Source organism: Cheilinus undulatus, linkage group 8 (genome assembly GCF_018320785.1).
Source record: "Cheilinus undulatus linkage group 8, ASM1832078v1, whole genome shotgun sequence".
NCBI classification, from domain to species: domain Eukaryota; kingdom Metazoa; phylum Chordata; class Actinopteri; order Labriformes; family Labridae; genus Cheilinus; species Cheilinus undulatus.
This window is the reverse complement of record NC_054872.1, coordinates 32841501-32869494: the sequence shown is the minus strand read 5'-3', so window position 1 is coordinate 32869494 and position 27994 is coordinate 32841501. Positions and strand designations below refer to the sequence as shown.

At 38.3% G+C, this 27994-nt stretch overlaps 1 protein-coding gene across 1 annotated transcript; it reads right to left on the bottom strand.

The window, feature by feature from the left end:
- Positions 1-2: 2 nt before the first annotated feature.
- lpcat3 (lysophosphatidylcholine acyltransferase 3) lies at positions 3-27994 on the bottom strand. Its single transcript, XM_041793454.1, has 13 exons — positions 27834-27994; positions 22863-22970; positions 18877-18983; positions 18401-18494; positions 18130-18167; positions 13303-13481; positions 13050-13158; positions 12860-12946; positions 12420-12583; positions 8691-8838; positions 5272-5427; positions 712-852; positions 3-618 (listed from the first exon to the last, which is right to left on the bottom strand). The coding sequence occupies exons 1-12, from the start codon at positions 27916-27918 to the stop codon at positions 736-738; spliced, it is 1392 nt and encodes a 463-aa protein (XP_041649388.1). The 5' UTR covers positions 27919-27994; the 3' UTR covers positions 3-618; positions 712-735.

Here is a 27994-nt window from a genome sequence, read left to right as displayed (position 1 = left end):
TGTGTGATTAACAGTGCTTGTATAACCACTGGCAGCCTTTTAAGAGACCCTTTGATTACCATTATTATTATCATTACCGTCCGTGGTTTGCAGAAAGCTGTTGCCCTTTGTGTCACTATTACATCAGGGAGTTGCACATAGGCTGGCACTGTGCTTTAACCTTCTGTGAATGCTTGCTGTTGCTGCTTCAACGTGGGTGTTTGATCTGAGACAGAGAAATGATTCCAACAAAAAATAACAACACATCAGAGCCCATGCTAGACTCTGAACCCGTGACTGGTGAGTGCAAATCTGTGTCGACAGCATGTAAAGTCTCTCAAGTCCTCCACAGTTCATTAAAGAGAGAAAAAAACACGACAAACAAACAGGAAATCACCCCTGATTGGCTCACAATTACCCCATGTGGCACGATGGTCGTTTCCTGTAAACATTTCTCAAAATGTTTATAAAAACACCCTCCCATTTTAAAACACAAAAATATATAGAAATTTATTTTTACATGGACATTTATATATATATATTTATATATATATTTATTACTAAAGGCCTTAAAATATTTTCCATTCTGCTCCTTGAAAGTCACAGTTCCCTTCAGTGGATATTCAGCCTTTAACAGACCTGCAAGCAAACGCAAAGATATTTTAAAATTTCATGTACATCTTATTTTTTAACATAATTGAGACAAAAAGCTAAGCATAAAAACCACCTTACCATTACAGGTCTTAGTACCGATTTTTAATCCTGCTTCTGGCTCCGTTCTTTCTTCGGCACCAGCACCTTCCGGAGGTATGGCATGATTAAAAAGGCTACGAGGAAGAATACATGGCCGCAGAAATACACGGACCAATACACCTGAAAAACAGAGGTGACAAAACGGTGAATTATTTTTGGTGCAGTGAATCATTAGAATGTGTAATGGTTAAAGATTCATCACTGAATCACTTTAATGCTCAGCACTGTGTCTGACCAGAGCTCCCACACATTTGACGCTCTGGTCAGATTTGGTGCTGGATGTTCAGTTTGCCTCACTGGTAAATTGAGAACAGCCATTTTTGAAGGATAAGACACTTGTGAGCTGATCTTTTTTTTTTTTTTAATAATGTAACTTTTATCAAACCAGTCTCGACATGTTTGCTCATAACTGAAAGAAATCTTAACTAATATGAGAATTAAACACAGCTTAACACTCACACTAATTAGGCCTCTCTGTAAGCAGTTTCAGTTTCTCACTCTTACAGATTCAATCATTTATTATGTACTTTAAGGTTTTTTGTATGTTGTACTTATATTTATTCTCTTCTGGGGTTTCATTTTTTCTACTGTAAGCAGCCTTGAGAAACTTGGCACAAGAATTTCTTTTGGGATCAATAAAGTTTTATTTTATGTCTTGTCTTATCAAATCTAAAGAAATTATTTTGTCCTTTACTGAGTTGCTGGTTTAGCTCTCAAGTGAAATTGTTCGTACAGAAGCTGTAGCCCTTAAATCAGCTGCCACAGCCACCCTCGGGTGTTTACCATGTGTCTTCCTCTCTCATGACTAGGTATGTTTACATACACACAGAAAATGTCAAATCATTGTTAGTCTGACAAAATGTGAACTTCTAAATGTATGCAATGAAATGGTCCGACTGAAATTGTACCAAATAATTTGCAGCACCTGCAGGCTTTTATGAAAAGGAAAAAAAGGTGACAGTAGCACAATATGAAACAACCAAACACATTGAGGAGAAATGGAAAATAAGACATTAGTGCAGCTTTGGTGCTGATTCAACCAGTATTTGTTATCCGTCTTAAAGTGGTCAAGTTTGTAGTAAATCCAACGCCTTCCACAGAAAAAGATGTCTGAGAAAACAATGATTAGCAAAATGATATGATAGACTTGAAGCTACTCTGATGGATCTACAACTTTGTAGTCTCTTTATGTGCAGAAAGGCAGAGGAGCATTCCCATTTAAACATTTAAACACAAAGTTTACAAAATGGAAAAAATAAAACTGTTCAAATGAAAATCATGTATTTACTTCAAATGTGGCAGTGATGATGTCTTTTTCTTTTAAATCCAGGATTTTCAAAGGCTGATTGAAGTGGCTCTCTAAGGATTTGAGTATATGCACTACAATCAGGCCAGACTGGACTAGGTGTTCTGTGTATGCTCCACAATTTTCACATGGCAGTAATAAAATTATAACTCTTTCTGGTAAGCCAAATCATTTGGTTTCACTCATACAGAGACCACATTTGCGAACAATACATCATCTAGACATGGTCTATCTTCAGATGAAATGGAGCCATAGAAATCAACCCTTTTGTACCAAAAATAAAGCAGAAATTTTGCAGGGTTGGAAATAAACAGCTCTTTTGTCAATAAGCGTGCATGTCTGCTCAGTTTTGATCATGAAGTTGATATAAACAAGCAGAAATCTGTGACTCCTTTTATGCCATTTACTGTCACTACCTGTATATCCCTCTGTGAATTATTTGCCTGCCTCCTCAGTGGCTGGTAGGTTGAGCAAATTCACCTGACACTGCTCTAAAATACCAGCATTTGGTTGGTGACAGGTGTTAATTTCCCACCCTAAAAGTCTGTAACAAATGTTGTATGGAGCAGGAAACTTTGTCCATGTTTGCACCTTTTGACACACAACCAGTTAGCTCACTGCCATCATGTTAGCAAGATCAGTAGAAGGAAAGCCCATAGTAAAAAACTGAAAGGGGAAATATCTTCAGCTATGGCTGCACAAATAATTTAATCTTCATGATGATTGTTCATCTGATGTCAATGGGGGAAGATGATGGGCAAAAATGCCTGGTCAGGCATTTTGGGACTGGGCCAAGTTTGTCCCAGCCCAATTTGGCAACAGACAAGTAGCAGGATATACATGTTTTTAAAATAAACCTTCAGAAAAATACAAAAACAAATCCCTAAAATTAATAACTAATCATGATCAACAATCAGGATCTCATTGTTGATCAATATTATTTTGATAATCACCAAATTGTTACTAGTGTAGCAGAGTTACACATGCTCCCATCTATTAATTATGGAAGCCAATTTCCGCCAAATAAAAAAGAAAAATGTGAAATTAAGGCAATTCTTGAAAAATAAAATCTGAGGTCATAATTATGAAATAAAAAAATCGAAATTATGAGATAAAAAAGTCGAAAATGCAAGTTAAAAAGTCATAATTCTCAGATAAAAAGTCAAAATTATGAGAAAATTATAAGATACAAAGTCAGAATTTAGATTTTTATCTCATAATTATGACTTTTTATGTCATAGTTGTGACTTTTATCCAATAGTTATGACTTTTTATGTCATTATTATGACCTTGTATGTCAGAATTGTGACTTTTATCTGATAATTATGAGTTTTAATGTCATAATTGTGACTTTAATCTCATAATTAAACCCAGTTAAAGGCCTTATCATTCTGAGTTGGACAAAACTGGTTTACATCACAGGTTTTGGTACAGTAGATCAAGGGTTCAAATCTAAGAAAAGGAACAATCAGTAGGAATGTTGGCCTTTGGGCAAGGTCCTTAAGACCATGACTATCTCTCAGATGTATGTCACTTTGGACAAAAGTGTCTGCGAAATGGCACTGTAGCTTTGAAGCAACTGTAGCTTTACTTAAAAATGAATGTAAATGTATTCAAAAACCCACCTGCACCCTATACCCCAAAAACACTCCTCAAGATGAGTGCATCTCCTGGCCCTGTTACTCACAGCAAGCCTGTCACAAAATCCTGAACCAGGAGTACACATACCATCCACTCTCTGACTCCATGTTACCAGACGAGTAAAGCAGCTCATCTGAGACATTGTTAGATAAAAATCTGCCCATTTCCTGTTTCTCTCTTGTATTTCCTTGGCGTTATTGGCTGTTTCAGATAAATTTAAACAATGACATATAAAATTCTCACTCCATGTTTAAAAGTTTTTTTAGTTGTATTCACACAGTTTTCAATAGTTATGCTGCATGGATACTAAATTTGAATGTTTTAAAGCTCTATCATTTTCTGCCCTTTTATGTACCAACATGTTCAGGCTATTTGGTGTCCACGAATCCAGGAAATTTAAATTAGGGCTGTGTTGGAAAATAAAACACATCTGCAAGATATCCCTCTCACTTTAAGGGCCAATATCATGTTGGCAAAGCACTGCTTGATCCAACCAGATGTATGCAAACATTAACACCGTGTTTCTTTTGAACATTGCAATTTGCAATAGCTATAATAGTAGTTATTTTGTGTTCCTAGTTCTGCATGTTCAGAACACATTACTGCAGTGCTGAAGAGCTATCTATCTTTCCTTCTTCTAAAGCAGAGGATTTAGAATTTTCCTCCCTCTAAAGAGTTTTTGGGGAGTTTTGTCCCTAATGTGTAACAAGGTTGTCGTATGCTAAACAGATAGGCAACCTGCAGAGGCAAATTTGTAATTCATGCTGTATAAATATAGACTTGATTTAACTTGATCCGTCACAACGGAATGAGAAATGATTGCCAAACCGATAACTCTCCAGAGAAGTGAAACCCTGTCTCAGTGTGATAAACAGCTGTGCAGTGTTTTTGGTATCTGATAAGCCTTCTATAACTGAAACCAGTTCTCCTGGGGCATGTTTATACTGAAGTGACATGCTCTTACAATAACTCAGAACACAGATTGTACACGGAGGCTACACTCCTGTTGTACAGTTGAGTGTAGTTGGCAAACTTTGGATACATTTGTGATTCTCTTGCAAGCTCTTTTGTGTTTGTTGATTAGATTTAAAAATGAAAGATTATGTTATGATCATACATTGCAAAGTGATAATATCACAATGAGAAATTTGGTGAAACAGGCCCTTAAATTGCATTTATACACTCCTTGGTTTATCCTGTAAGGTATGCTGTTTGAGTCTAAAACCCTGCTTATTCAAACTGTCTCATCTGTGTGCATGTTTTCTTTCTTTATGCATTAAACTGGCCTCTGATAAATGGACTCAAATAACCAGAAAAGTGCTATACAAGCTCCATTTACTGACCATTTAAAACTGCAGGTCACACTAATCTGTTCACACACTGATGGCAGAGACTGCTGTGTAAAGTGGCCATCAGTATAAACTAACCCCATTCATATGTATTCAAACAGCGCTAACACAGCAATGTAAGCAGTTCAGAGTTAATGTTCTTGCCCAAAGACACTTCAGCTTTGGATCAAATCTCTGACCCTCTAGTTGAGAGATGACCAACTCTAACACTGAGTCATCAGTCCTGTGTAGTGTTGGAGTTACCTTGAGCCATCTGTCATAGGTGAGGAGGCAGAATGGCACTAACGGATAGCCCATGAAGAGCCAGTGGATAAACTGCTGGACCACATAGATGAGAGGGTAGAGCGGGCTGTTGGCCACCTTCGTCAGCAAGGGACTGTCCCTCACCAGTGCCGAGGCCTATCACACACAAACACAACACACAGTTAGACACATTTTCCATAACGGTTATATATCAATAATACAATATGAATGGTGACTCTGATCAATATTTAATTATAGGCTCATTCAGCAGTGAGGTGCATTTGATCAATAGTAATAAGAAGAGACTGTCTCTTGATAACAGGTAAGTAACGGGTTTATATGATGAAATCAAAGAGCTACTTTTATTTAGGAAAATAAGTTTAATACAAAGAGGTAAAAAACCAACTTTCACTCTGATGAAAATAACTACTCAATGTTTGAGCTTCTATGACTATGACAAAGCCAAATTTATGGGCATTAAAACAGCAGTGGCAACCAAAACAGAGGTCACAGACACCTTGTATTGGATATGGTCTTTTTTTGACTTTAACTTTTTGAAAAGCACGCTAATGACTTAGTCCAATTATCTGAGTTAATATATACAGCTCTAGACAACAAGGAAGTTACATTTGGAGAATTTATTGATTTCTATAAAGTTTTTGACACTGTAGAACATGGCATATTATATGCTAAGCTTTAAGCTTGTGTGGTGATAGGTCCTAAGTTCAAATGCTAGAATAGTTAACAGGAATTGATGTCTTGTTTAGACTTGAGCTTATTCTTCTAATGTGCCTCTCTATATAGCATGGTGCTCCACAAAGCTCCATACTAGGCCCCTTTTAATCAACTGTACATCAATAACTTGCATTTAAAGTCCCTATAAAGTGATTTTAAAAAGTAATTTAGATTTGTTGTATGACAGGCCACTATTTTATGAACCACCAGGCCAATTTAAGTCATGAAAAACATCTTAGTATTTAAAATAAAGCTTCAAAATCCTCAAAAATAAGGCAGCAATATCTGCTCTTATCTATTGGATGGGGTGGGCGTGTCGGTTTATACATCTGAGCCCAAACCAACCCACAGGAAACACAATCCTAGGAAATATCTGTCTGCTTAACTGCCATGTTTCAACTCTGCTTTTTCAGCTATCAGAAAAACTATAACATTTGTGTTATGACAGGCAGTTTAGAGCTAATAAATCTAAGTTTTATTTTCTCATCCTGTATATAACTCTTCAGGTATTCATAATACCTCTTTTCCTGAGTTATGTGAAGTTATGTTTCTCTCCCATTTATAAGATGTCTTTGGTATTAAGTTGCTACTGGAATCACTCCATTTCCTGTTGTTCTTCAAAATAAAAGTCTTCAATGATGATTAGCTGGCTATTAATGTGACAGATTTGGCAGGAATAGAGCATGGGTCCGTTCGAATAGTCCAATAGTTGCTTAGGAAGCTTACTAACTGAGTGAAAGAACCCGAAAATATTTTAGTGTCGGCCATGATAAAGGCCGTTCAAATTCTCCAACTGAATAGAAAAGGAGCTTCATTACTTTCCTTTATTATCTCCTTAAGCCTAGGAAACACTAGACCATCCTTTACCAAAGGAGAGATGAAAAGACGACCCACAATTCTTTGCATAAACTTCATTTAAAGTGACACACCTGTTGGCCACTCATCAAAACAAGCAATCAATTTGACTTTAACTTTACAGGGCCGATTTAAATAGTAAAATTCATTGTCTAACTTATAATGCATGTGATAAACAGAAGGAGACAGGGATGAACAGAGGAATATTACAGACATGAAAACTTTATCATTCCACTTATAATCACCTTTTCATTTCTCCTCATTTCCATTTTTATCCAACCATTCAGTCAGCATTTCAAACTGCAGTTGTTTCACTATTATGAAATATTAAAGTAAATGTGATAAAAGTTTGTAAATTAAAAATCAATTCAAGCAATAAAGTTGGGATGTTGCTATATTGTGATTATTTTATTTATTATCGTCTTATTTACGCGAGTAAGATGAGGTTTATAGAGCTTTTCATGTGACGAGCTGAAAGAAAGACAGAACCAGAGTAGACTAATAAAATAAACTTAAATTGAGATGACAGAATAAAAGAAAAAAATGATACGTAGGGAATAAAACAAAACAATTTAATATCATTGCGAAATAAAAGGACTTAAATATTATTCCTATTGGTGTATTGACTTTGCAGACAGTTCAGATAAAGAGAAATATTTCTATTGTTCTAGCTGTTCACAGTCACAGTTCCTCATCCTGAAGAGACTTTAGGATATAAAAATCTTAATGGACTCATATTCATCACTCAGGTTTTTATGTTTCATAACAACACAGAGAACGCACCAAGTGGTAGGTGCGTATTTTGTAGTCCATCAACGTTAAATTATAGTTTTTACACAAATAACACACGTCACATCCATAACATCCGCCTAGGGAAAGTGCGGTCAGATTCCCTAATCACCGCAGCTCTCCTCTCCTTTCATTTTACTCCCACCTTTCCTTGACCCTGTGACGTGTTTCACCGGAGTTAAGGAAAAGTGGATAGGAAAGGACTTAGGGAATCTTTTGAACTTTTCGAACGAACCCCATGTCTATTGTCACATACTTTACTCAACTTTAGCATCGTGACACTGAAAGACATGAGGTATTGAACTGTGGCTGCTTTGAGAGAGACAAAGCCACAGTCTGCTTCTTTTAATCATCCAAGACTAAAGACAAGTGAAATATGGAGCAAAGCATATCTTCGGCAGGTAATGTGTTTGTTCCTGCTGAGCCTTGTTTAAGTGAAAAATAGTCAAGCACTCCAGCAATTAGCCTGCCAACTGACCTTATGGTGAACTTTGGCCTGGTTTACAGGGATTGTAATATTAAATGGAGGCTATTTTAATAATGAATCTGACACCAGTTAGCATTACTCTCAGTGTGCAGGAATTAAACATTAAATATAAAGAATAAATAAAACTGAAAAAAGTCTAAAATTTAAGCTATAAATATCTACAAGGTCTTGTTAGATATTTTTTCTATCATATAAAAGTCCGTGTGCATTAATAGTATGATTTAAAAATGTGCGAAGGGTGCAAGAATGCTGACTAGACTACTTCCTGAATCTAGAAAGTCTTTTAGAAACCGTTTTCTTGTACTGGGTTTTAGCTGCTCAGTCATATAAGTGTTTGGAACAGTTCATCTGCTTCATTTCAAAGACACTCTTCTTATTTGGGTTTTATCTTTCACAAGTGTCCTTGAAAGCATGCAGCAGCATTTGAATTTAGAAGGTATTAAAAAAAATGATTGTTTAGAACAGTGATCGTTAATCGTCTTCTCTTCCTGCTTCCAGGCTTTTAACCCTCTAAATATCTATTTCCATGTATTGCATGGTATCAGCAGTGTACCTGTCTCTCTACGATGATAATGAAGAACTCCATGGAGAAGCACAAGATGTAACCTGAGTGAAGGCCATGCCATATCGCCAAAAAGAGCAGCGTGGCCACATGAGACAGCGTTTTGTTTCCCAGGAACTTCAGTCGCTTGAAAACATGTCTGTGAAAACAGATGAGTAGAAAGGTTAAAAATTATAATATAATCTCTGTTTTCCAGTCAAAGGTGCTTTATGCATCATCTATCACTGCCTACATTGCAAGCACTCACATACCTGGAAGTTGTTGTTGCATAGCAACTGAGGTTATATTAAAATGTTGCAACAACTTTAAACAAGGGTCCTCATGAATTCAATGCAGAGCCAGCCTTTGTTTTTTAATATCTTAAACAACTGCTCACACAAATTGTGTTTTTAATCCCCATACCGCTGTTTGTTTGTTTGTTTTTCCCTTCACAGCTCAATCATGACATGCTGCTACGTTATTAGCTGTAGAGAGCCGGGTCAGATAAATAAGAACAGGATATGCTGCTGTAGGAAAAAACCTTGCCTACAGCCTTCAAAACAAAGTGTTTGTGAGATCATTAAAAGCACCTACCACGCACACACATGTGCACACAGTCCTGGTGTTGTATTCAGGGTTCAGTCATTCCTTTAACTTTGTGACATGCACACCCTTTCAACAACTGGCCTGGTGCTAAGGTGAGTGTGAGCAGTATTTGAACTCCTCTATCATGCTCTCTTCTTTCATGCTTCAACAGCAGCGCTGTGGATGCCTTCGAGGATAGACTGTAAATTGTACAACCTTTTGCTGACGGCTGACTTTTCATGCTGCCTTTGAATGTGGCCATTTGGAACAGCTATAAACAGTACTTCATACTTCATGTGACACTTTACATAAAGTCGTTTGTTTGAAGAATACTGACCCCCTTAAGGAGTTTTTCCATATATCAAACACTGTCCTCCTCATACTAATTAGTCAAGCCTTTGGGTTTAAACTGGAGCTGTATACTGTATGAATTTAAAAGTCTCACATAAAAGCTTGCATGTTTATTATTCTATAAAGCTGCCAGATGAAGAATGCTTTGTAAATTCAATATCAAACTCAACCCATTTAACATTAAATTGCTTAAATGTGTGCCAGGAGAATCAGAAGTGCTGCAGATATGATTATAAATAGACTTTTCTTTATAGGTCAAACAATGAGAGCATTTCAAGTGTCATGTCTGTATTGTGACTATCAAGGACATGAAAATACTCCTTTAGCCAGCCATTCACTCTAATTTTACCATAAACACAGCTCTGATAGTAAGTCTTTAAATGAGGAGGTGCATTTACCACCTATGATGTTATCTTTTCTCTGTTCCTTATTAGCTCTCATTGTAAACTGGATTAAGGAAAAAATAAGAGAATGACTTTTATAAAAACGGGGTAGGAAAGTACTTTTTGTTGCAGATCTGAAGTGCATAATGTAAATTCAGCTTTAGGACTAATATATTTTCATACAGTATTTGCATGATTACACACAGTAATGTATTTTTAAAATAGCATAACCCTAATTTTTTAAATAATCTGATACATTAAGTGTGAGTATTATTTCCAATTTAGAAATGCTTGGCAAAACCATATTCGGTCAAAAGTCCTAAAAATCTGGGGAAAAAATTAACATCTGTTTACATATATTCTAGATCGTTATTTGATTCTAGCTTAGAGGCAGAGAAGAGTTTCAAGGAATATGATAAGCAAAGTACAAAGAAATCATGCATAAAACAATTCCAACAACAGTATTAGACGGTTGAATAAGACGTCACACATTAATATCTGCATCTAAAGAAGAACTTCACACCAGACCTCTTACTCGCTCTGAATGCCTGTAGAGCATGTGGTAGCGGACTCAGTGAAGATAGTCTGCTAGTTTATCACTCTTTGACAGTGATCTTATAAAGACATTTTCATGCTAACAGCAAATAGGCTACCTATCCTTTCTTACCATATCCTATCCTTTTGTCTGCAAGCCTATCCTATATCTTTCCTAACTATTTTTTATCATTTTTACTGTTTTTATTGTTTATAAATTGTTGACTGTTGCTGCTAAGTTGGTGAGTGCTATCAAACTACATTTTATTGTACAGAAATATGCGATGACAATTAAGAACCAACCTACCTACTTATCAAATCATAACCAATCCAATCCAATCCTATCATTACCAATCCAGTCCTATCCAATAGTATCCTATCCAACAGTAACCAGTCCTATCCTATCCAATAGTATCCAATCCAATCCTATCCAACAGTAACCAGTCCTATCCCATCCTATACTATCCTTTCATATCCAATAGTAACAGTCCTATCCTATCCTATCCAATAGTAGCCTTTCCTATCCTTTCCTATAATATCCAATAGTTACCAGTCCAATCCTATCCTAGCTTGTCCTATCCTATCCAGTCCTATCCAATAATAACCAGTCCTATCCTACCTAATAGTGTCCTATCCTATCCTATCTAATAGTAACCCATTCTTTCCTATTGAATACTTTACAAATGTATCCTACCCGTTGTAACCCATCCTACCCTTTGTATATTATAGTATTCAATTCTATCTTTTCCAGTTGTATCATATCCTATTGTTATCCATCCTTTGCTTTTGTTTATCATACTTTCTGATCCTATCCTATCCTATACTATCCCTCGTACCTTATCCTTTCCAACTGTGTCCTGTCCTACCCAACTGTATCCTATCCATCCTATTGCACCCAAACCTATTCTATCTTATCTAGTGGTTGAACTTGCAGATTCTAACAAAAATAAGATTGAAAAATCCTTGAAAGTTCATCTACCTATCTCTTGACAGCTTACCATTGCATAAGAAATCTTTACTTTGTGGACAAAAATTCACATTCTTTTGAAATAATTCATGTTACTACTTTTAAGTTTTTTTAATAAGTTAAAACAACAGAGGAGGCAGATGTGTGCAGCACTTTAATTCCAACATAAATTACCCCAAGGGGACAATAAAGTCTATCACATTATATCACTCTTTAAGGTAAGCACCAGAGTGCTTGTTTCTTTCAGCTCTTTTCTGTCAGTCCTACTTTATTTACTTTCGATTTGAACTGTTTTTGTTTCTCAGTGTTGTTTAACTGATTATTATTATTGTGAGCTATTTATTTGTTTGTCATTATTTCTCAACATAATGGGGAAAACACTTTTGGAATACAAATTTGTAAAGTGTTTAACCGTTTCCAATAAAAATATCATAAACACAACTTTCAGATTCTATTGTCCTTGTGGGGGCTGCATTTTCAAATTATTTTCTGTTTTGGAAAGTGGTCACTCACTCTCCTCCACCCTCTCTGTCTCATGCAGTTTTGGATAATAGAAAGTGAAAATAAGCTCAGGAAGCTAATGCATTCAGCTGAAATGGACCATGTAATAAACTCTATGTTCAATAAATTGCTTTGCGCAGTTTGGTCATAATAAAATGATGTGGCATGGAAAACCTCAAACTTTTAAACCCTTCTCAGGTTGACCCCCCTTCCCTGTGAAGATTCGTCTGATGTTGAAATAAACCGTGAGGAGAGGCACTGGCATTAAAACCAGACTGCTCCTTCTTTGTGAAGCAATGCTACATACACACATTGGATTAAACTGTAATCCCCACTGCTTCACTGTTATCATTTGAGTAAATATTTAACTTTTACGACACCACAGAGAGGGCCGCCACAGATTTGAGGTGGCATACCCACCTGGCAGCCCAGGCATTTGTGTTGATGTTGAAGGAAGCGATGGTTCCTTGGAAAAGTGGCGTGGTTTCAAAGAGCCACACTTTCATGTTGGCACAGGCGTCCCACTGGTGCTCTCCATTCACCATACCATTATAGCCCAGTCCAGATAATATACACACACCCTCCTGCAACACACAAACACACTTTTTGTTATGCAAGATCACACCATGTAACACAAACCTGATAAACTGGGACTGAACATGTGCACTTCAACTGATCAGGGTGTGGCTTCATGCATGGGTCTAAGTGAAGGTATGTTAAGGGCACAGCTACTCATCTCCAACAGTGAGCTAGTGTGTAAAGGCAGCGCCACATGAAAGAGGTTTATTTGGAAAAAACAAATAAGTGGGCTGTTATCGCCACAATTCATGCACATGTTTGCAAATCAAGAGGTTACTCACCGCTATAACCCAACAGCTGACGTATCTGTACAAAATTATTTTAGCCCAGAGGAGTATGAACACACAGCGATACCAGAAAGGTTGAGCCTGTAGGAAGGAACATAGACTTACATTTTAGGTGAGCAAAACTATCTAGAAATATTTAAAAAGCATACAAGGCAATGAGTTTTGAACAACTTGTCATACTCACCTCAAACTCATCTGTTAAGTAGTAGCTGTCTGAGTAATAGGGACTAAATATTGCATATATCACCAGGCAGAGAAAGCCTAATGCAAATCTCTTCATTGCAGGTATAACACTGGAGGAGAGAGACACAAATTGAAGCAGATAAGGAGGGGATGATAATATTACCTACAGGGTGCTGAAACTTCTTACAAAGATATAATAAAGATAGTATTCAGCTCATTATATTTTATTACTTGTCAATTTCTCATTCCTTCACCTGTTGGGAGGTTTTCTGGGGCAGTCAGTGAGTTCCCCGGCCACTAACTGCTGGTAGCTGCGAAGTGTAAACTGGGGACCCACCAAGAAGCCTCCGTAGAAGTAAGAAAAGCCGTACACCTCGATGAGAGAGGGCACAGACAGCAGGGCGGATTTTTTCTGCTCTGCGCTCAGCTGACTCTGGTGTTCATCATACAAGGAAAGAAGATGAAAGGAAACATGTTAAAAAACAGTTAAAGGAAGTGGTGGAGGAAAACAAAAAAAGGCAGATATGCTATTTTAGAAGCATGCTGATGAGCTTTTTTTAACATGACAATATATTTACAGTGCCTATAAAAAGTTTTTATCCCCATAGATGTTTGACCCTTTTCTTGATGTTATAAATCAATCATGGGTAATGTAATTTTTGCTTTTTGACTAAAAACAGCTTGCAACAATGTAATGCCATTTAAAGAAAATTTAGGTAAAATAATTAACTGTATGAATTTTCACCCCCTTTGAAGTGGCTTAGCTAATTCAACAGAGGCTCAGCCAAGTGGTGCCAATAGTCTCACAATTTGTGAAATGGGGATCATCAGATTGCAGTGTATATGTCGCAGTCATTATAGTATAAAGACACCTGTGTCTGGAAGGTCCAGTCACTGGTCAATCAGTTTTCCTGGCTACCATTACACCATGAAGACAAAAGAATGCTCAGGGCAACACAGAGAAAAGGTTATTGAAAAGTACAATACAGGGGATGGATACAAAAAAATTCCACGGCACTGAGCATCTCTCAGAGTTCAGTTCAATCCATCATCAAGAAATGGAAGGAATATGGCACACCTGTGAGTCTGCCTAGATCAGGCCGTCCTCACAAACTAACTGACCATACTAGAAGGAGACTAGTGACATAGGCCACAACAAAACCTATGACTACTCTGAACAAGTTACAAGCTTCAGCAGTTGAAATGGGAGAGACTCTGCAAACAACAACTGTTGCCCAGGTGTTTCACAAGTCAAAACTTTATTAGAAAATGGCAAAAACAAATCCTCTGTTGAGTCTTGACTAGAGTTGCCAAAAGGCATGTGGGAGACTCCACAGTCAAGTGGAAGAAAGGTCTTTGGTCTGATGAGACCAAAGTCGTGCTTTTTGGTCATCAGACAAGACACTATTTTTGGCAGACACCAAGCACTGCACATCACCACAAACACACCATCCCCACTGTGAAGCACGGTGGGTTCAGCTTTATGTTGTGGCGATGTTTCTCAGCAGCTGGACCTGGCAGGCTTGTAAAGGTAGAGGTTAAAATGACCATAGCAATATCGGAAAATCTTTGGAGGACAATCTTATTCAGTCTGCAGCTTGGGAGAAAATTTATTTTCCAGCAAGACAATGACCAGCAAAAGCTACACAGAAATGATTTAAGGAAAACAAGGTCAAAGCCCAGATCTCAATGCAATAGTATTTGTGGCTGGACGTAAAAAGGGCTGTTTATACCTCATCCCTGGCAAACTTGTTTCTACACTGATAAACAGATAACTAAAAAAACAGTATAAATGCCTCATATACAAAAATGAACCAAAGCAACAGAAGGGAGAACAGCAACTGTGCAAGACATGCTAGCTGTGGTAGAAAGAAACCAGGCAGAGTGTGGATGGGATGAGTGAAAGGTTAGGAAAGAAAAAAGTTGCTCAACAGACAGCTATAAAGAAAAAATAGCTCCAAGAGAAAATAGAAGTCAGGGTCTAAACACATTCTGGCATTCACATTAACAGAGAAATCTGAAAAATTCAAGTTCTAACCCAAAGAGAATTGGTTGGTGGGGATTTCTGAAGAAGAGGAAAGAGACATTCATTGTTTTTAAGACTATTTTTTGGACTTGCATGCTTTTTGGAGGAGGACAGTGGATAGAGATGGAAACAGGGGTGAGTGAGTGGGAATGCCACGGAGTACAGGAGCCAAGGGTTGGATTCAAACTCCAACTGTCTACTTGAGAACTACAGCCTCATAACTGCTGGGCTATCTGGCACCTTTATTGTGAATCCCCCAGGGGTAAAATATTTTCACTCAGTTATTGATGAGGCTACACACACATGGGCCAGAAACACACATGAACAAACAGGATCCTATGGATATGTACTAATGGAGATGGCAGAGTGAGGAGGCTGCTGAGTGAGAGGGCTTGAGCAGTTGGGGGCTCATTTAAGTCAAAGTCAAGTGTCAGTCAACTGAGCCAACGCCTCCCAAGTAATCAGGCACAAATTCCAAAAGAAAGTTCAGGTATTGATCCCCACATTCCCAGTCCAAGTTCCTACAGAATGAGCTACCGCTGTCCAAAATTACTGTGGATATTTCACTGTTTTAGCATAAATCTAATAAAGTCACTACCAATGAACTTAGTAACACTTTCTCAGTATTTCTACAAAATTTGATATCTACTTGTCCAGTGTTGTGTGTTGTTTCCCTTTCCTGGGTTTTCCCATCTCTTCCTCTAGTCCACGGAGCTTATAATAGCCCTATGAAACACAAGTGAACTGGCTGACACTCATATATCTTTTTGATGAAGAAGGCACAGAGAAGGGTCAGACCAGAAAAAAAGAACATTTCAATTATTTTTCTTCTGTTTACTTTTGCCTTGTTCTGGTTCAATTTCACAAAGTTTAAGTTGTTACAAATGAAGCTTTGCATCCAACTTGCCTGAAGTGTCAGCTGTATTTCATTTAAGTTACAGTTGTTTGCTTTGCAATAAAAGTCTTGTTGACACTTTGTTTTGGTGTCTGATATGTTACTGTCTGTGAGTTAAAGTGACAACAGTCTATCCCCACACACAGTGGGTTTATGGTCAAATTGTGTTTCCACATAAACATAGCTTCACTTTTAATCTCTGAGGAGATGTATACACTGTCCAGTCACTTTATTAGGTATACTTGATTAACTGCTTTGTCACACAAATATTTAATCAGCCAATCACATGGCAGCAAACAGTGCATTCAGGTATGTAGACACGGTCAAGACAATGTGTTAAAGTTTAAAATGAGCATCAGAATGACTGAAGGAATGTGATTTATGTCTTGTTGATAGCAGAGGTCAGAGGTGAAAGGCTAGATTTGTTCAAGCTCATGGAAAAGCAACAGTGAATCAAAATACCACTTATTTCAACCACGTAATGCAGAGGAGCATTTGGAGCAGATGGGGTGAAGTAGCAGGAGACCACAGAGGATGTCAGTTAAGAACAGGAAACTGAAACCACAGATCACACCAGCTCACAAAAATTGATCAATAGAAGATTATAAAAACATTGCCTGGTTTGACGAGCCTCAATCTCTGCTGCACCAGTCAAAATGGTAGAGTTAAAGTTTGGCATAAACAACATAAGTCTGCCAACCACATCACCAACTACCATGGTAAATTTAAAGTCACTTAAAGCACCTTCCTTCCTAAACGAATTTAACAGAGGTCCAGACAGGTGGTGCTGGTAGTCTCCCAATAAGTGAGTGTCTCAAGTTATCAAAGCATTTAAACCAGTCCAGTCACTGGTTAATCAGTTACCCTGCCAACCACTGCACCATGAAGACAAAAGAACACTCCAAGCAACTCAAAGACAATATTACTGAAAAGTATAAGTCAGGGGATGAATACAAAAAACATGTAAGGCACTGAACATCCCCCAGAGTTCAGTTAAATCCATCATCAAGAAATGGAAGGAATATGACGTGTAAATCTGCCTCGATCGGGCCGTCCTCACAAACTGAGTGACTGTGCAAGAAGGAGACTAGTGAGAGATTGTGGGAAACCACTAAGACACCTAGAACTCTGAAGGAATTACAAGCTGCAGCAGCTGAGATGGGAGAGACTCTGCTTACAACAACTGTTGCCCAGGTTCTTCACCAGTCAAAGCTTTATGGGGGAGTGGCAAAAAGAAAGCCTCTGTTGAAGAAAACTCATATTAAAGGCAGAGTTCTTTAGTCTGATGAGACCAAAATGGTGCTTTTTTGGTCGTCAGACAAGACACTATGCTGAACATCCCAAACACACCATCCTCACCAGCACCACGCTGTGGGGATGCTTGTCAGCAGCTGGACCTGGAGAGCTTGTCAAGGTACAGGGAAAATTAATGCGGCAATATCTAGGAAAATCCTGGAGGACAACCGTATTCAGTCTGCAAGAGAACTACAGCTTGGGATAAGATGTTTTTCCAGCAAGACCATGACCCGAAGCCTACCACAAAAAGTACACAGAAATGGTTTGAATACAAGGTAAATGTTCTTGCGTGGGCGAGTCAAAGCCCAGACCTCAATCCAATAGAACTTGAGCTGGACATAAAAGGGGCTGTTTGCAACTGATCCCTGTGCAACCTAACAGAGCTTGAGCAGTTTTACAAAGAAGAACTGAGTAAAATCGTAGTGTCCAGATGTACAAACTTGATTGAGACCTAACCATACCGAGTCAGTGCTGTGATCGCAGCCAAAGGTGCATCTACTAAATACTGACTTGAAGGGGGTAAAAATTCATATAGTCACCTATTAACACAACATGGTTTTATTTAATTGGCATTAACAAGTTTATTATTGAGAGTAATCTGTTTTCACTTTGACATTTAAGAGTTGTTGTAATTTCTTTGTTTAAAAAAGCGAAGTTATATTAACCATAATTGATTTGTGAAATCAATAAAAAGGGTAAAACATTCAAGAGGTGAGTACTTTTTGTAGGCACTGTACAACAGAATGAAGAACAGGGCAGAGAAAAGACACAGACAGGAGCTAAGGAAGAGTAAAAGTAACTACAACTTCAACAAAAGAAACTAATAATCAAGCAGGCAAGGGAAAGAGAGATCAACAAACTCACAGGTTCCTTCCCGCCGTCATAGAAATCTAATGCTAAACCTGCAATCAGAAAAAACAATCAGTTTCAGAAATCTATGTTAATACAATCATGACCATTGTAGTGAACACTTTAAAACATGCAGAGAAAGTGTCAGCAGTTTATCAGAGAGATAATTGTTCACTAGAGAACTGTGGGCTCAATGCATCGGCAGAAACAGGAAGATATCAAACCAACCACACACACAGAGAAAACTTCAAACAGAGGAGAGAGTACACAGCAGAAAACGACTAACCAATAAGTTTGAGTGTGAGGACACAATGAGGCATGGTCCATGTGATGTCATACTCCCCCGTGGCTGTATAGTAATAACCTGCCAGCAGGTATACCTGCAGGAAGAGAGGGGAATGAGGAAAATAAGCAAAAAAAGAAGTTACAGTAAGTGAGTGGGCATATTTCTGTTGTAAAACTTGGTACTGTTTTTTCCATAAATATGAGTAACAAATGTCAAGCATGTAAAAGTAGTGGTCTGCCTTCAAGAATGGTGTGACAACATAATAACATTATTAGCTCTTCCATAGGACAATAACATAACACAAACAGAACAGAGGCATAACAAGGCAGAATGCAGGTGTAGGATTATGATATTAAACTGCAGACACACTAGTATGAAGAACCCAGACCACTGCAGTGAGAGTCCAAAGGGAGCTAATGCAACAAATTAAGTCTGGAGATGTAGGAGGAATGTAATGAGACAGTGAGACATCTCACCATTTGAAAGGTAAAGCTGCTCAGGACAGTTGTTACTGTCCTTCCCATGAGCCTCAGCATCAGGAATTGGACGAGGATGCATACTGCAGAGTGATAGAGCTGGGAGCCTAGGAGAGAGAGAGACGGGGGAGGAGCAGGAGATGGTGAGTGCAGTCGAGTGTGACCCGAAGGACTGGACATGACAACAGCATTTTCCCCTCCACACCTCAGTATAGGCAGAGATGGAGGAAGAAAAGACAACAGAGGGGCGCTGGAAAAAAGGATGCCATAAAGAGAAAGAGGAAGCAACAGACCTGCTGTAAAATCCAAGTGCAGCCACAACAGAATAAAGAAAGAGAGAGAGAAAGATCATGTTAACAGTTTGTTTTTACTCCAGAGGGCAGCATTTAACCCTGAGGAAGCTTCATATTTCACTCTTTTACACCATTTAGAGCATAACTATAACGAATAAAGCCCATTTACAGATATCTTGATACTGAAGTCCATTAAGGGTTATTGATCCAACCTGTAATCTTTGGGAGTTATGAAACAGGCTGAATGATCTACAAAAATAAACAAGATCATCAGCAACAAGATTAACTAACTCCATATAGTAATTTTATAAGGATTTTACCCCTGCTGCAGGGTAGGTGTCAAATGAAGCATTGACCACCTCTTTACAAAGAGGTACTGATACTGACACCGATATCTATGCAGAAATTTAACTGTAGTTCAGACCCAATTTTTTTTTAATTCAGTCCTTAAAACACTTTCAGATTTTGCAAGTAAAGATTTTTTTAAAGAAAAAAAACATGTCAACGTATATACTTAAACAAATCCATCACAGGAGAGAGAGAGAGAAACAGTGTGCAGCGATGGCTGATCAATTTGGAGTGAGTGTGTCCTATTCCTAAAACAGAGCGGTGATAAAAAGAGAGAAGGTCCTGTTTCCAGGTTGTTTCACAGCAGTTACACTCTAAAGAAGTCAGAAACATGTCATCAATGCTGCAATGTTTTTTTTCAGTCAATGTTGTTTGACTGATGCTGAGGACACGCCTCTTTCTGTGCGCTGCAAGCCTATCTGCTATGCCCTCCGTCACAGCCTCTGTCACAGCCTTATAACGGACAGATAGAGAGCAGAGAAGAGCGACTGCAATGCCTCCTGGTCCCTTTAAGTTTCCTTTACAGCCAAACTTATGCACTGATGACAGCTTCACAGCCCTGCACAAACACTGACACCCATGAAATGACCTAAATATGGAAAATGTACATAGAGAGAATCACTGCAGACACTCCTTTTGGTTTAGTAATTGGTTTCAGGTAGGCTCTGTACATTTTTTAAAAACCTTGTTGATACTGCCTTTTATAACGACAAAAACTTTATCTAATTTTGTCACGTCTTTACCCTTTCTTATGTCAGTGTTGGAAACTTAAAATCAAAATTTAAAAAACTAAAATTAAGCAGGTTTGGGTGCCCAGGAGATATTTTGTTGTATTGTTTGATTTTAACCAGTATTGTTTTTTCTCTTTCTAAAACCATCTTCTAGATTTCTATAATGATGCTACATAACGTTAATTTTCTATGCTTTCTGTGCTATACTCAAACTGGATACATTTCTGTCTTCAGCCTGCTGTGGTTGAAAGTAGTCCATCTTCACTTTCTGCTTGTTAATGTTTTTCCCTTGAATGCATGATGGGTATGTATTGCTTGGTTAGTGACCATAGTTTGCACCCTGCTACTCATATTGAATTGTGGAACACAATCAGCTCACTATGAGAGCTACAACAATTCTCACTCAGAATTAGGATAGCACTACAAAATGCCATATTCCCCACACAGAGCTCTACATAATGAGTGTAAGATCTCAGACAGTCATTGTCATTTTAGGAGCCTAATGGCAAAAAACTCAGTGTTTTGAGTATCAAAGAAGTTTTTTTTTCTGCTTGCAACTTTATGATAGCAACAGAAATTGTGCTGAAGAAACTGATTAGATTTAGCAGTCATTAGCAGAACAACTCATGAAAACCAGAACTAAAATAAAAAATTATGCCTGATATTATTAAACAAAACAGAGCAAACTCTTGTTTTTCTTTTCTCAAATTATTAAAGAAGTAGTGAACCATTTTTTTTTAGCTGTACACTGAGGTATCTGACTGAACTACAATTTAAAAAAGGAAATAACTGGTGTTATTTCTGAAATTTGACCCAAAACTGATAAAAATCAGCATTTTATAGCTTTTAGTTAGCTTAAACTGATATCTGCTTTCAATCTTTTCTGAAAAGGTGTGGCTTATGTGGCATTTCTGTCACAAACTTTATATAAAAGGTAGAATTTTACCACCTCTAACCAACTTTCCCATTCAGACACACTCCCATCCTCTCCTGCACCTTCACTGCCTTTGCTCTGAATGCTCCGGCTTTAGTAATGCCGGTGCTCGAGTCAACGGCCCAAACAGGTAGTGCTCAGGACCACCCCGGTCCACCACCACATTACAGCCTGCTTCAGAGGACTCTGGAGGGGAAAAATCCTCCACCTTCAAAGATCGCTCTTAGGCAGTATTGCTGCAGGACTCTGTGTCACTTTGTGGCAAGGGGACATCACTGTCACTCCCGCCTCATCTGGAAAACCCTGTCCTTTTCCCCTCCCTTCTCTCAGTACCAAACTGCCCAATTTTTGTGCATTTATCAAAAGTCTGACATAGGTGGAGTTAGCTCTGAGCTGGGCGTTTACTTTCACTTTAATGTACAGTTATATGAGAAAGCTGAAGAAAGCATGTATCTTGCATAATTTAAAAAAATTGACTTAAAGAGAAATCGGTTATTCAGATATGAATGTTTTAAACATCACTCATTGATATTTCAGTTTCTTTGATTTTGGTGTGTTGTTTAGGCAAAACCAGCAATCCTAAATTATCATTTAAGACTCTTGGAACATCAAAAGTTTTTCTTTATCTTTTCCAACAATTTATAGAACAAACAACCAGTCTTAAAAATAGAAAGGAAAAATCCTGCAGTCATAGTCAGTCAAAGAGGCAACTTTTACTTCCTCCTCAAAAGCAGAAATGACTCAACAATAGTTGATGATTCATGCACATGAAAAGGCCTGGTCTTCCTCTTGACTGATCTCAGACATTGTGTTCTTAAAGTGTTAAGGAGCTCTCTGTTTAAACCAAGCAGTATTTCTATACGTTAAGTGATCAAAAACACTATTTTACTATATGATTTGTGTATGGATAACTGTTTTTAACCAGTGATTCAAAAAGATATACTCAGGAATGAGAAACATGTTATTAAACAGTGAAAGGGATGTGAGCACTGAGTGTCAATGAAGCTGAAGACCACATGACTTGGAATGACGTGATATTCCTTTAAGCCTACAACTTCAGTATTATTCCAAAACAAGAAGAGAGATGTGTTTATTTTCCTAAACTGTTTGATCACACTGATACTGGAACCAAATTTAGTGACATTTTTGGACATGTTAAACACAAAGTTTGGGTCTTGAACACTGAACTCATTCCAACACCGCAAGTCAAAGTTGTGTGACTTTGCCCAAAATGATTCAGAGTTGTTGGTTGCTGCTCACATACACAGTAAACACTGTTGGTGTGTGAAAAATGTAAATTTAAGGTGCAACTAAACTGCAGTGAAACCGATTTTTATACACCAGGTCCCCACTCTGTTTGTTGCACAAACTCAACAAGAGTAAACAGAGCAATTCAAAACCCCTCCATGTTAAAAAAAAAATCGACTTTACAAAAGCTACGGAAGGAAAATAAGGCATTCAAGTTGTTTGTTTGACCTCAAGGCAACCCAAAATGAATGTTGTTTAAGAGGCAGTAAATTCAAATACAATTTTTGTGCAAGACAACACAATAGTGGGAGTAAGAAGGGACAGAAAAAAACTGTGAGATGATTCAAACCAGAGCTTCTGTAATGAAAAACAGCTTTACACAAATAATATCATTATGTCTATGCAGTCCCTGTATTCATCTCTTCATCTCACCAAAGTTGAATGCTGCTAGACCCAGTCCGGAGACCGTGTGGAACAAGTGTATAACTCTGGCAGGTTTGTAGAACAAGAACTGCCGGTACACCAGAGCACAGGGATACCCTGCAGGAGAGACAGAAACACAGAGAGAATGAAAGTTAAAGGAGCTCAGTACAAAGCTTCATATCAGTTGAGCCAGTAGCCATTGTTGACACCTCCTGGTATCAGCTCCGACCTTGTGGTATGAGACATTGGCACACAACAACAGCACATTGTTACCATCAGTGTTGCTGCAAATCTGGCATCTCAAAGAGAAGGATAAGTGCTTCAAGGAGGATCATGTAATGTACAAACACTAACCCATGACTGGGGAAGTTTTTCCACAGAAGGTCAGCCAGTTCTATTTTTCACATTCAGACTCATCATGCTGTAAATATTTACTGATATGTGAGTAATAGTTGAATATCTGAACTATGATTTGGCTGTTGAGTTTCTCGATTTAAGAAAGGTTTTTCTGAGGTAAAAATCTGACCAAGAGGCAAAAGGCTTTGCGTCTTATGACCATATTTGAAGAAAAAGTGCAGCGGAACACAGATTGCTTATTTATTTTTTTGCCCCTTATACAGTAATTATGAAATGACCTGCTAAATCATGTTTGTCTATTTACATCCACAAAAAGCAAACAGCTACACACAAATTTGGTGTATTTCCCATAAAGTATCCTAAATCCTAAATCCATATTTTGAAAGTGGAAAACCACAAAAGTTTTACAATTGCTATTTTCAGTGATTACTATTGTTCCTTTAAACTGACATAAACCATAGATCCAATAGCCAATCAGAAAAGGAAGGACCATTGCCTCTATCTGAGTAAGATGGCATGACTTGGTCCATGCACCTTTGTCCTTAATGACACAGCATAGTATCATTATTACTGGATCATGAAAAGAACAGTCTAGATCCATTTTAAGAACACAGCTAGGGAGTTTCTACAGAGTTATTGTCAACAAATCCCATGAAAAGACCAAGAAAAACCATGAAATAATCTATGCACAAAGTCTTCTGGTGTAGTTAAAGCTCTTTGCTATGGATGGCCACTGCTTTTCAAACACACATCAATGGGCCATGCTATTACAAAGCGTGACATGTTCCTTCATAATGATGAAAGCGGCCTCTGCAGTTTATCTTAAATCAATGTGCTCTTGCCTGCTGCTGCCTTTATTTAGGGCCCAGGCATTGACATTTAAGAGCCCTACTGGAATTCAAAGCATTATTATTTTGTAGGGGTTTACTGATTATTGGCTTGATTGATTATTGAAGCCGATATTTGGCATTTTGCCAAAGATCAGAAGTGGCATTTTATTTAACAGATTCTACAGTTAATTAACGTGCACTACTCTGGCTGTATTTTTACCCTCAAGTCTCAAAAAATTGGATTGGCTTTATTTGTACAAACTAATCAACACTTCAGCCTAGGTACCAGTGACACAGACAGCACATGGCATCACTTCCTGTTTTTGTGCCTCTACTGTTTTTCTCTGATAGAGGTAGGGGAAAAGGATTCATTATCCTTCATTTTTTGACCATGCAATTTTATTTTTGCCACATAAAGCACAAGTTTTGTTTCATAATAAAGGCATATCAGTTCCAAATATTGGTTATCTGTCTCACAAATTACTAACAATCTGTATCTGTATCAGCCCTTAAAAACCAATATCGGTAGACCTATATAATTTCAGCAAATTAACTACTAATTTGGGTGCTTTAATATGCTCAAAAATTGCACTAAATTCAAAATTTGTGGAAGTTTACGTGAAATATTGCTTTCATGCATGTGCCTTGCTAAATGGCTCCACGGCACTTCCTAAAACCTCTCAGCTAGGTTTGAGCAACACACATGAAAACAGGATATTTATTCCTGCAGTATCGTTACCACAGAAAAAAAGTATATTCCATGCACAGGAAGTAGGTTATATTCCATTGTATGTCAAAATTTGGCCATTTTTAAGTCATAGGCTGTTCAAGATCAAAACTAAAGTTTTAATCAAAAGTAGGGGCTATCACTGGGGTCGAAGTCGGATCATTTTTTGGCAGTGTGTCAGATTTTCATTTCATCAGCGTCACCTTCTGCCCACAGGAATTCACTTTCTACCCTTCCTACAAGGTTAACCATTTAAAAAAATGGTTTAAGACCTGTACCATCCCACCTTTTAAAGCTCAAAAGCATGAGTCAGCTACTATTAGCAAAGTGATGTACTGACCGCCATGAAACAGGAAGTTATCTGAAAGGCTTAAAGCTGTAGTAAGCGATTTATTTTTGGTGTCATATGCCAACAAAAACAACACCACCTGAGAGGGTCTTGTTGTTGAAGCCATCTAAGAGAATGACACACTTCTGCAACGCCTGCTTGCACTGCACTCTCACTTGAGGTAAACCAGTAAGGGACGATACTCCAGCCAATGAGGAGGCTAGTACTCGCAGCCAATCACGGCTCAGGACAGAGAGAGCGTTCCTATTGTCCGCTGTAGTAGGTGTAATTTTAATTTGGCCATTGATTTCATTGGAAAAGCAGAGCAAAATCACTTCATGAGAGCTTTGCCACTGTCAGTGTTCAATTCAATGGACATGCACATTCGCGAGGAGGTATGTGAGAAGAGGGGTGGAGCTACGGAGCCCAAACACGGAGAAGAACAGGAAGGGAGGGGGAGTAGAGTTGATTTTACACAGTTCTCAGTTGAATGTTACACACACGAGCTTTGACATGATTTTGGAAATAAAGCCCCTGCAGCACATTCAACCCCAACTTATAGATTTAGGATATGTGGTATGACTAGACCTACAAAAAGCCTCTGGATCATTACTGAAATCCCAACAGGAAGTCAGACATTTTTGTTCAATCTAATGAAAATATAATTAACTCCTACTCTTCTGATGCCTCCCATGTTTGGTCAGTATATTGGAGATACAATAAACATTCAGAGTTATTAATAGGTCGAGTCTTCATCAAAAGGTGTGACTACACCTTGGGTTTGGTGGGGTTACTTTTTTCCATTTTGGCTAACTGACAAAAAATTGATGCCTCATATACAAATTCTATGTTCTTTTAATTTTTCATGTGAGATAACAGTCTTCGATTCATATCATGTACATGAACTAACCCATCATAGCACCCCTTATAGGCCGCCTTATGGAGGAAGGTAGTAGGAACTCTACAGTGCACTCACATCTTCCATTGTTAACCAAGAATGGACACCAAAACTTAATAGATAATGTATCCACCTTTGATTGTCATTTGACATTTGATTGTGTGTGAAAATCAAAGTGGCTTCTCTGTCATAGCTGAGCATGTCCCACAGTTACCCTGGGCTGTTGCACGTCCTGTGGTTGTGACTCACCCAATTTGCCCTAAATTACAAGATAGGGCACGCACATTGTCACTTGCAGCTTTAATCTTTTGTGCATCTGTTTAGAAGCATGGTAAGAGTTTAAATTTAAGTTGCCAGTCCAGTTGTATTTGCTTATGGGGCTTGGTTTTTAGGAGATGCAGTGTTAGGAAATTTGCTGAGAAATGTTAGCTTTTTCCTTAGCACAAAATCTATGGGACACATTATAAAGGGGCTGCTTTTGTTTTGTTTGTTTTTTTTTTATTTGAGGACATTGAAAACTAAAAACTGGTATCAAACTTCTGCAATCAAATAAATCAGGTAAATCAGGGTTATCTCTAAGAGTTGTGTCAGCTTCTTATGAGAAATATGTGAGAGTTGCAGCAGTGTATCATAAGCACACTCCATACGTTTAGAGTCCTACACAGACAGGGCATTAATGTGTAGCGACTGTGGTAAATCAGTAGGCTGACAAACATATATCATGGTAGTGGAACACTGAAAACCACCTGTTATTTCAGGAGTCACTGTTGCTATAGAAGGCAGTTACTATACAATATTATGCAACTCATTAAGCAACACTGTGGCTAGCAGCGACCAACTGGCTGACTGAATGAATGGTTTCAGGCATTAGCCAACCAAAGTCTGATCTGAGCAGCCACGTTATGACCATTGTATTGTTAATGAGAGGCGATACAGAAGAAAACTGACGTGTCAGAGCAAAGTTCAGAGAGGACAGCGTAAAGGGCGTCCTCCCCCACCCCCATACACACACTAACACCCCCCCACAAACCGACCAACTTGTCTTAACGTAATGCTACGAAGACTTCACCAGCATTTGAGATAACGTAAACATTAAAATCAACCCATTAAATAAGCCAGGGTCTTGTCCTTACATTCAACCCCGTTATAGCCCTTCTGCCCCCTCTCTACTCATCAGAGTGGGACATGGAGGGCTGGGGGACATGTTTTGGCAGTCTGTGCCCAGTCTCCTTGTCAAAGCCCATCCCTCCCCCAACAACATTGAGGCTGTTATTTTCACAAAACACCAGTCTCATACAATTATGCTAATCCTACAGCTCACAAACAACGAAAGGAGGGCGTTTTAAAATGCATTTTACAAACCTGTCTCGGTTGACCCATGTGAATAGTTTTGTAATTGGTCCACAGTTATAATAATAATAATATATACATTTTAAAAAAGGTGGCCCCATTAAAAATTCTCCCTAACGTAAGTTACAGCCACGCGTTAGCCGATGATGTTGTTTTCTAATAAAGAAAGCAGTGACAGCTTGAATGAATAACAGTGTGTCCCTTTGAATATCAAGGTTTTTGGAGACAAAACTGTTGATTCAGAAGACCCAGTGGTTGATTTATTAGGGCTATTATTCAGCTTTGCTAGCTTCACAGTACTAGACCAAAACAACCGGTTTGCAGCCTGTAGCTGTGTAACAGTTTGTACCTGACTGAGCGTTATGTTAGCAGTGAGGGGAACTTGACAGTTACACAGAGCTATAAAAACAGCCCAGCGTGTCAGTGGGACGGCTGTCATTTCAGCTAACTTACAGGACAATGCGAGACTTATAGTTGAGGAGGAACTCACCGATTAAAATAGATAAAATTAGTCGAACCGCTGGCTCCGGGGAACCTAAGGACTCCGACAGACTCTCCAGCAAGGGAGCCGCCATCTTTCTTATGGGCGGAAACGTTCCTCGCGACGGTTCAGTGAACTCCACTGACTCACGGCAGACATCCGCACATGTA

What these genes read in the sequence shown, in the direction of transcription:
- lpcat3 (XM_041793454.1), bottom strand. Translation starts at nt 27,918, where the DNA reads ATGGCGGCTCCCTTGCTGGAGAGTCTGTCGGAGTCCTTAGGTTCCCCG. An exon ending in TCTAGCAGCATTCAACTTTG is followed by an intron (nt 18,984 to 22,862) that starts GTGAGATGAAGA and finishes TCTCTCTCCTAG; the next exon opens with GCTCCCAGCTCTATCACTCT. An exon ending in ACAAATGCCTGGGCTGCCAG is followed by an intron (nt 8,839 to 12,419) that starts GTGGGTATGCCA and finishes CTGTTTTCACAG; the next exon opens with ACATGTTTTCAAGCGACTGA.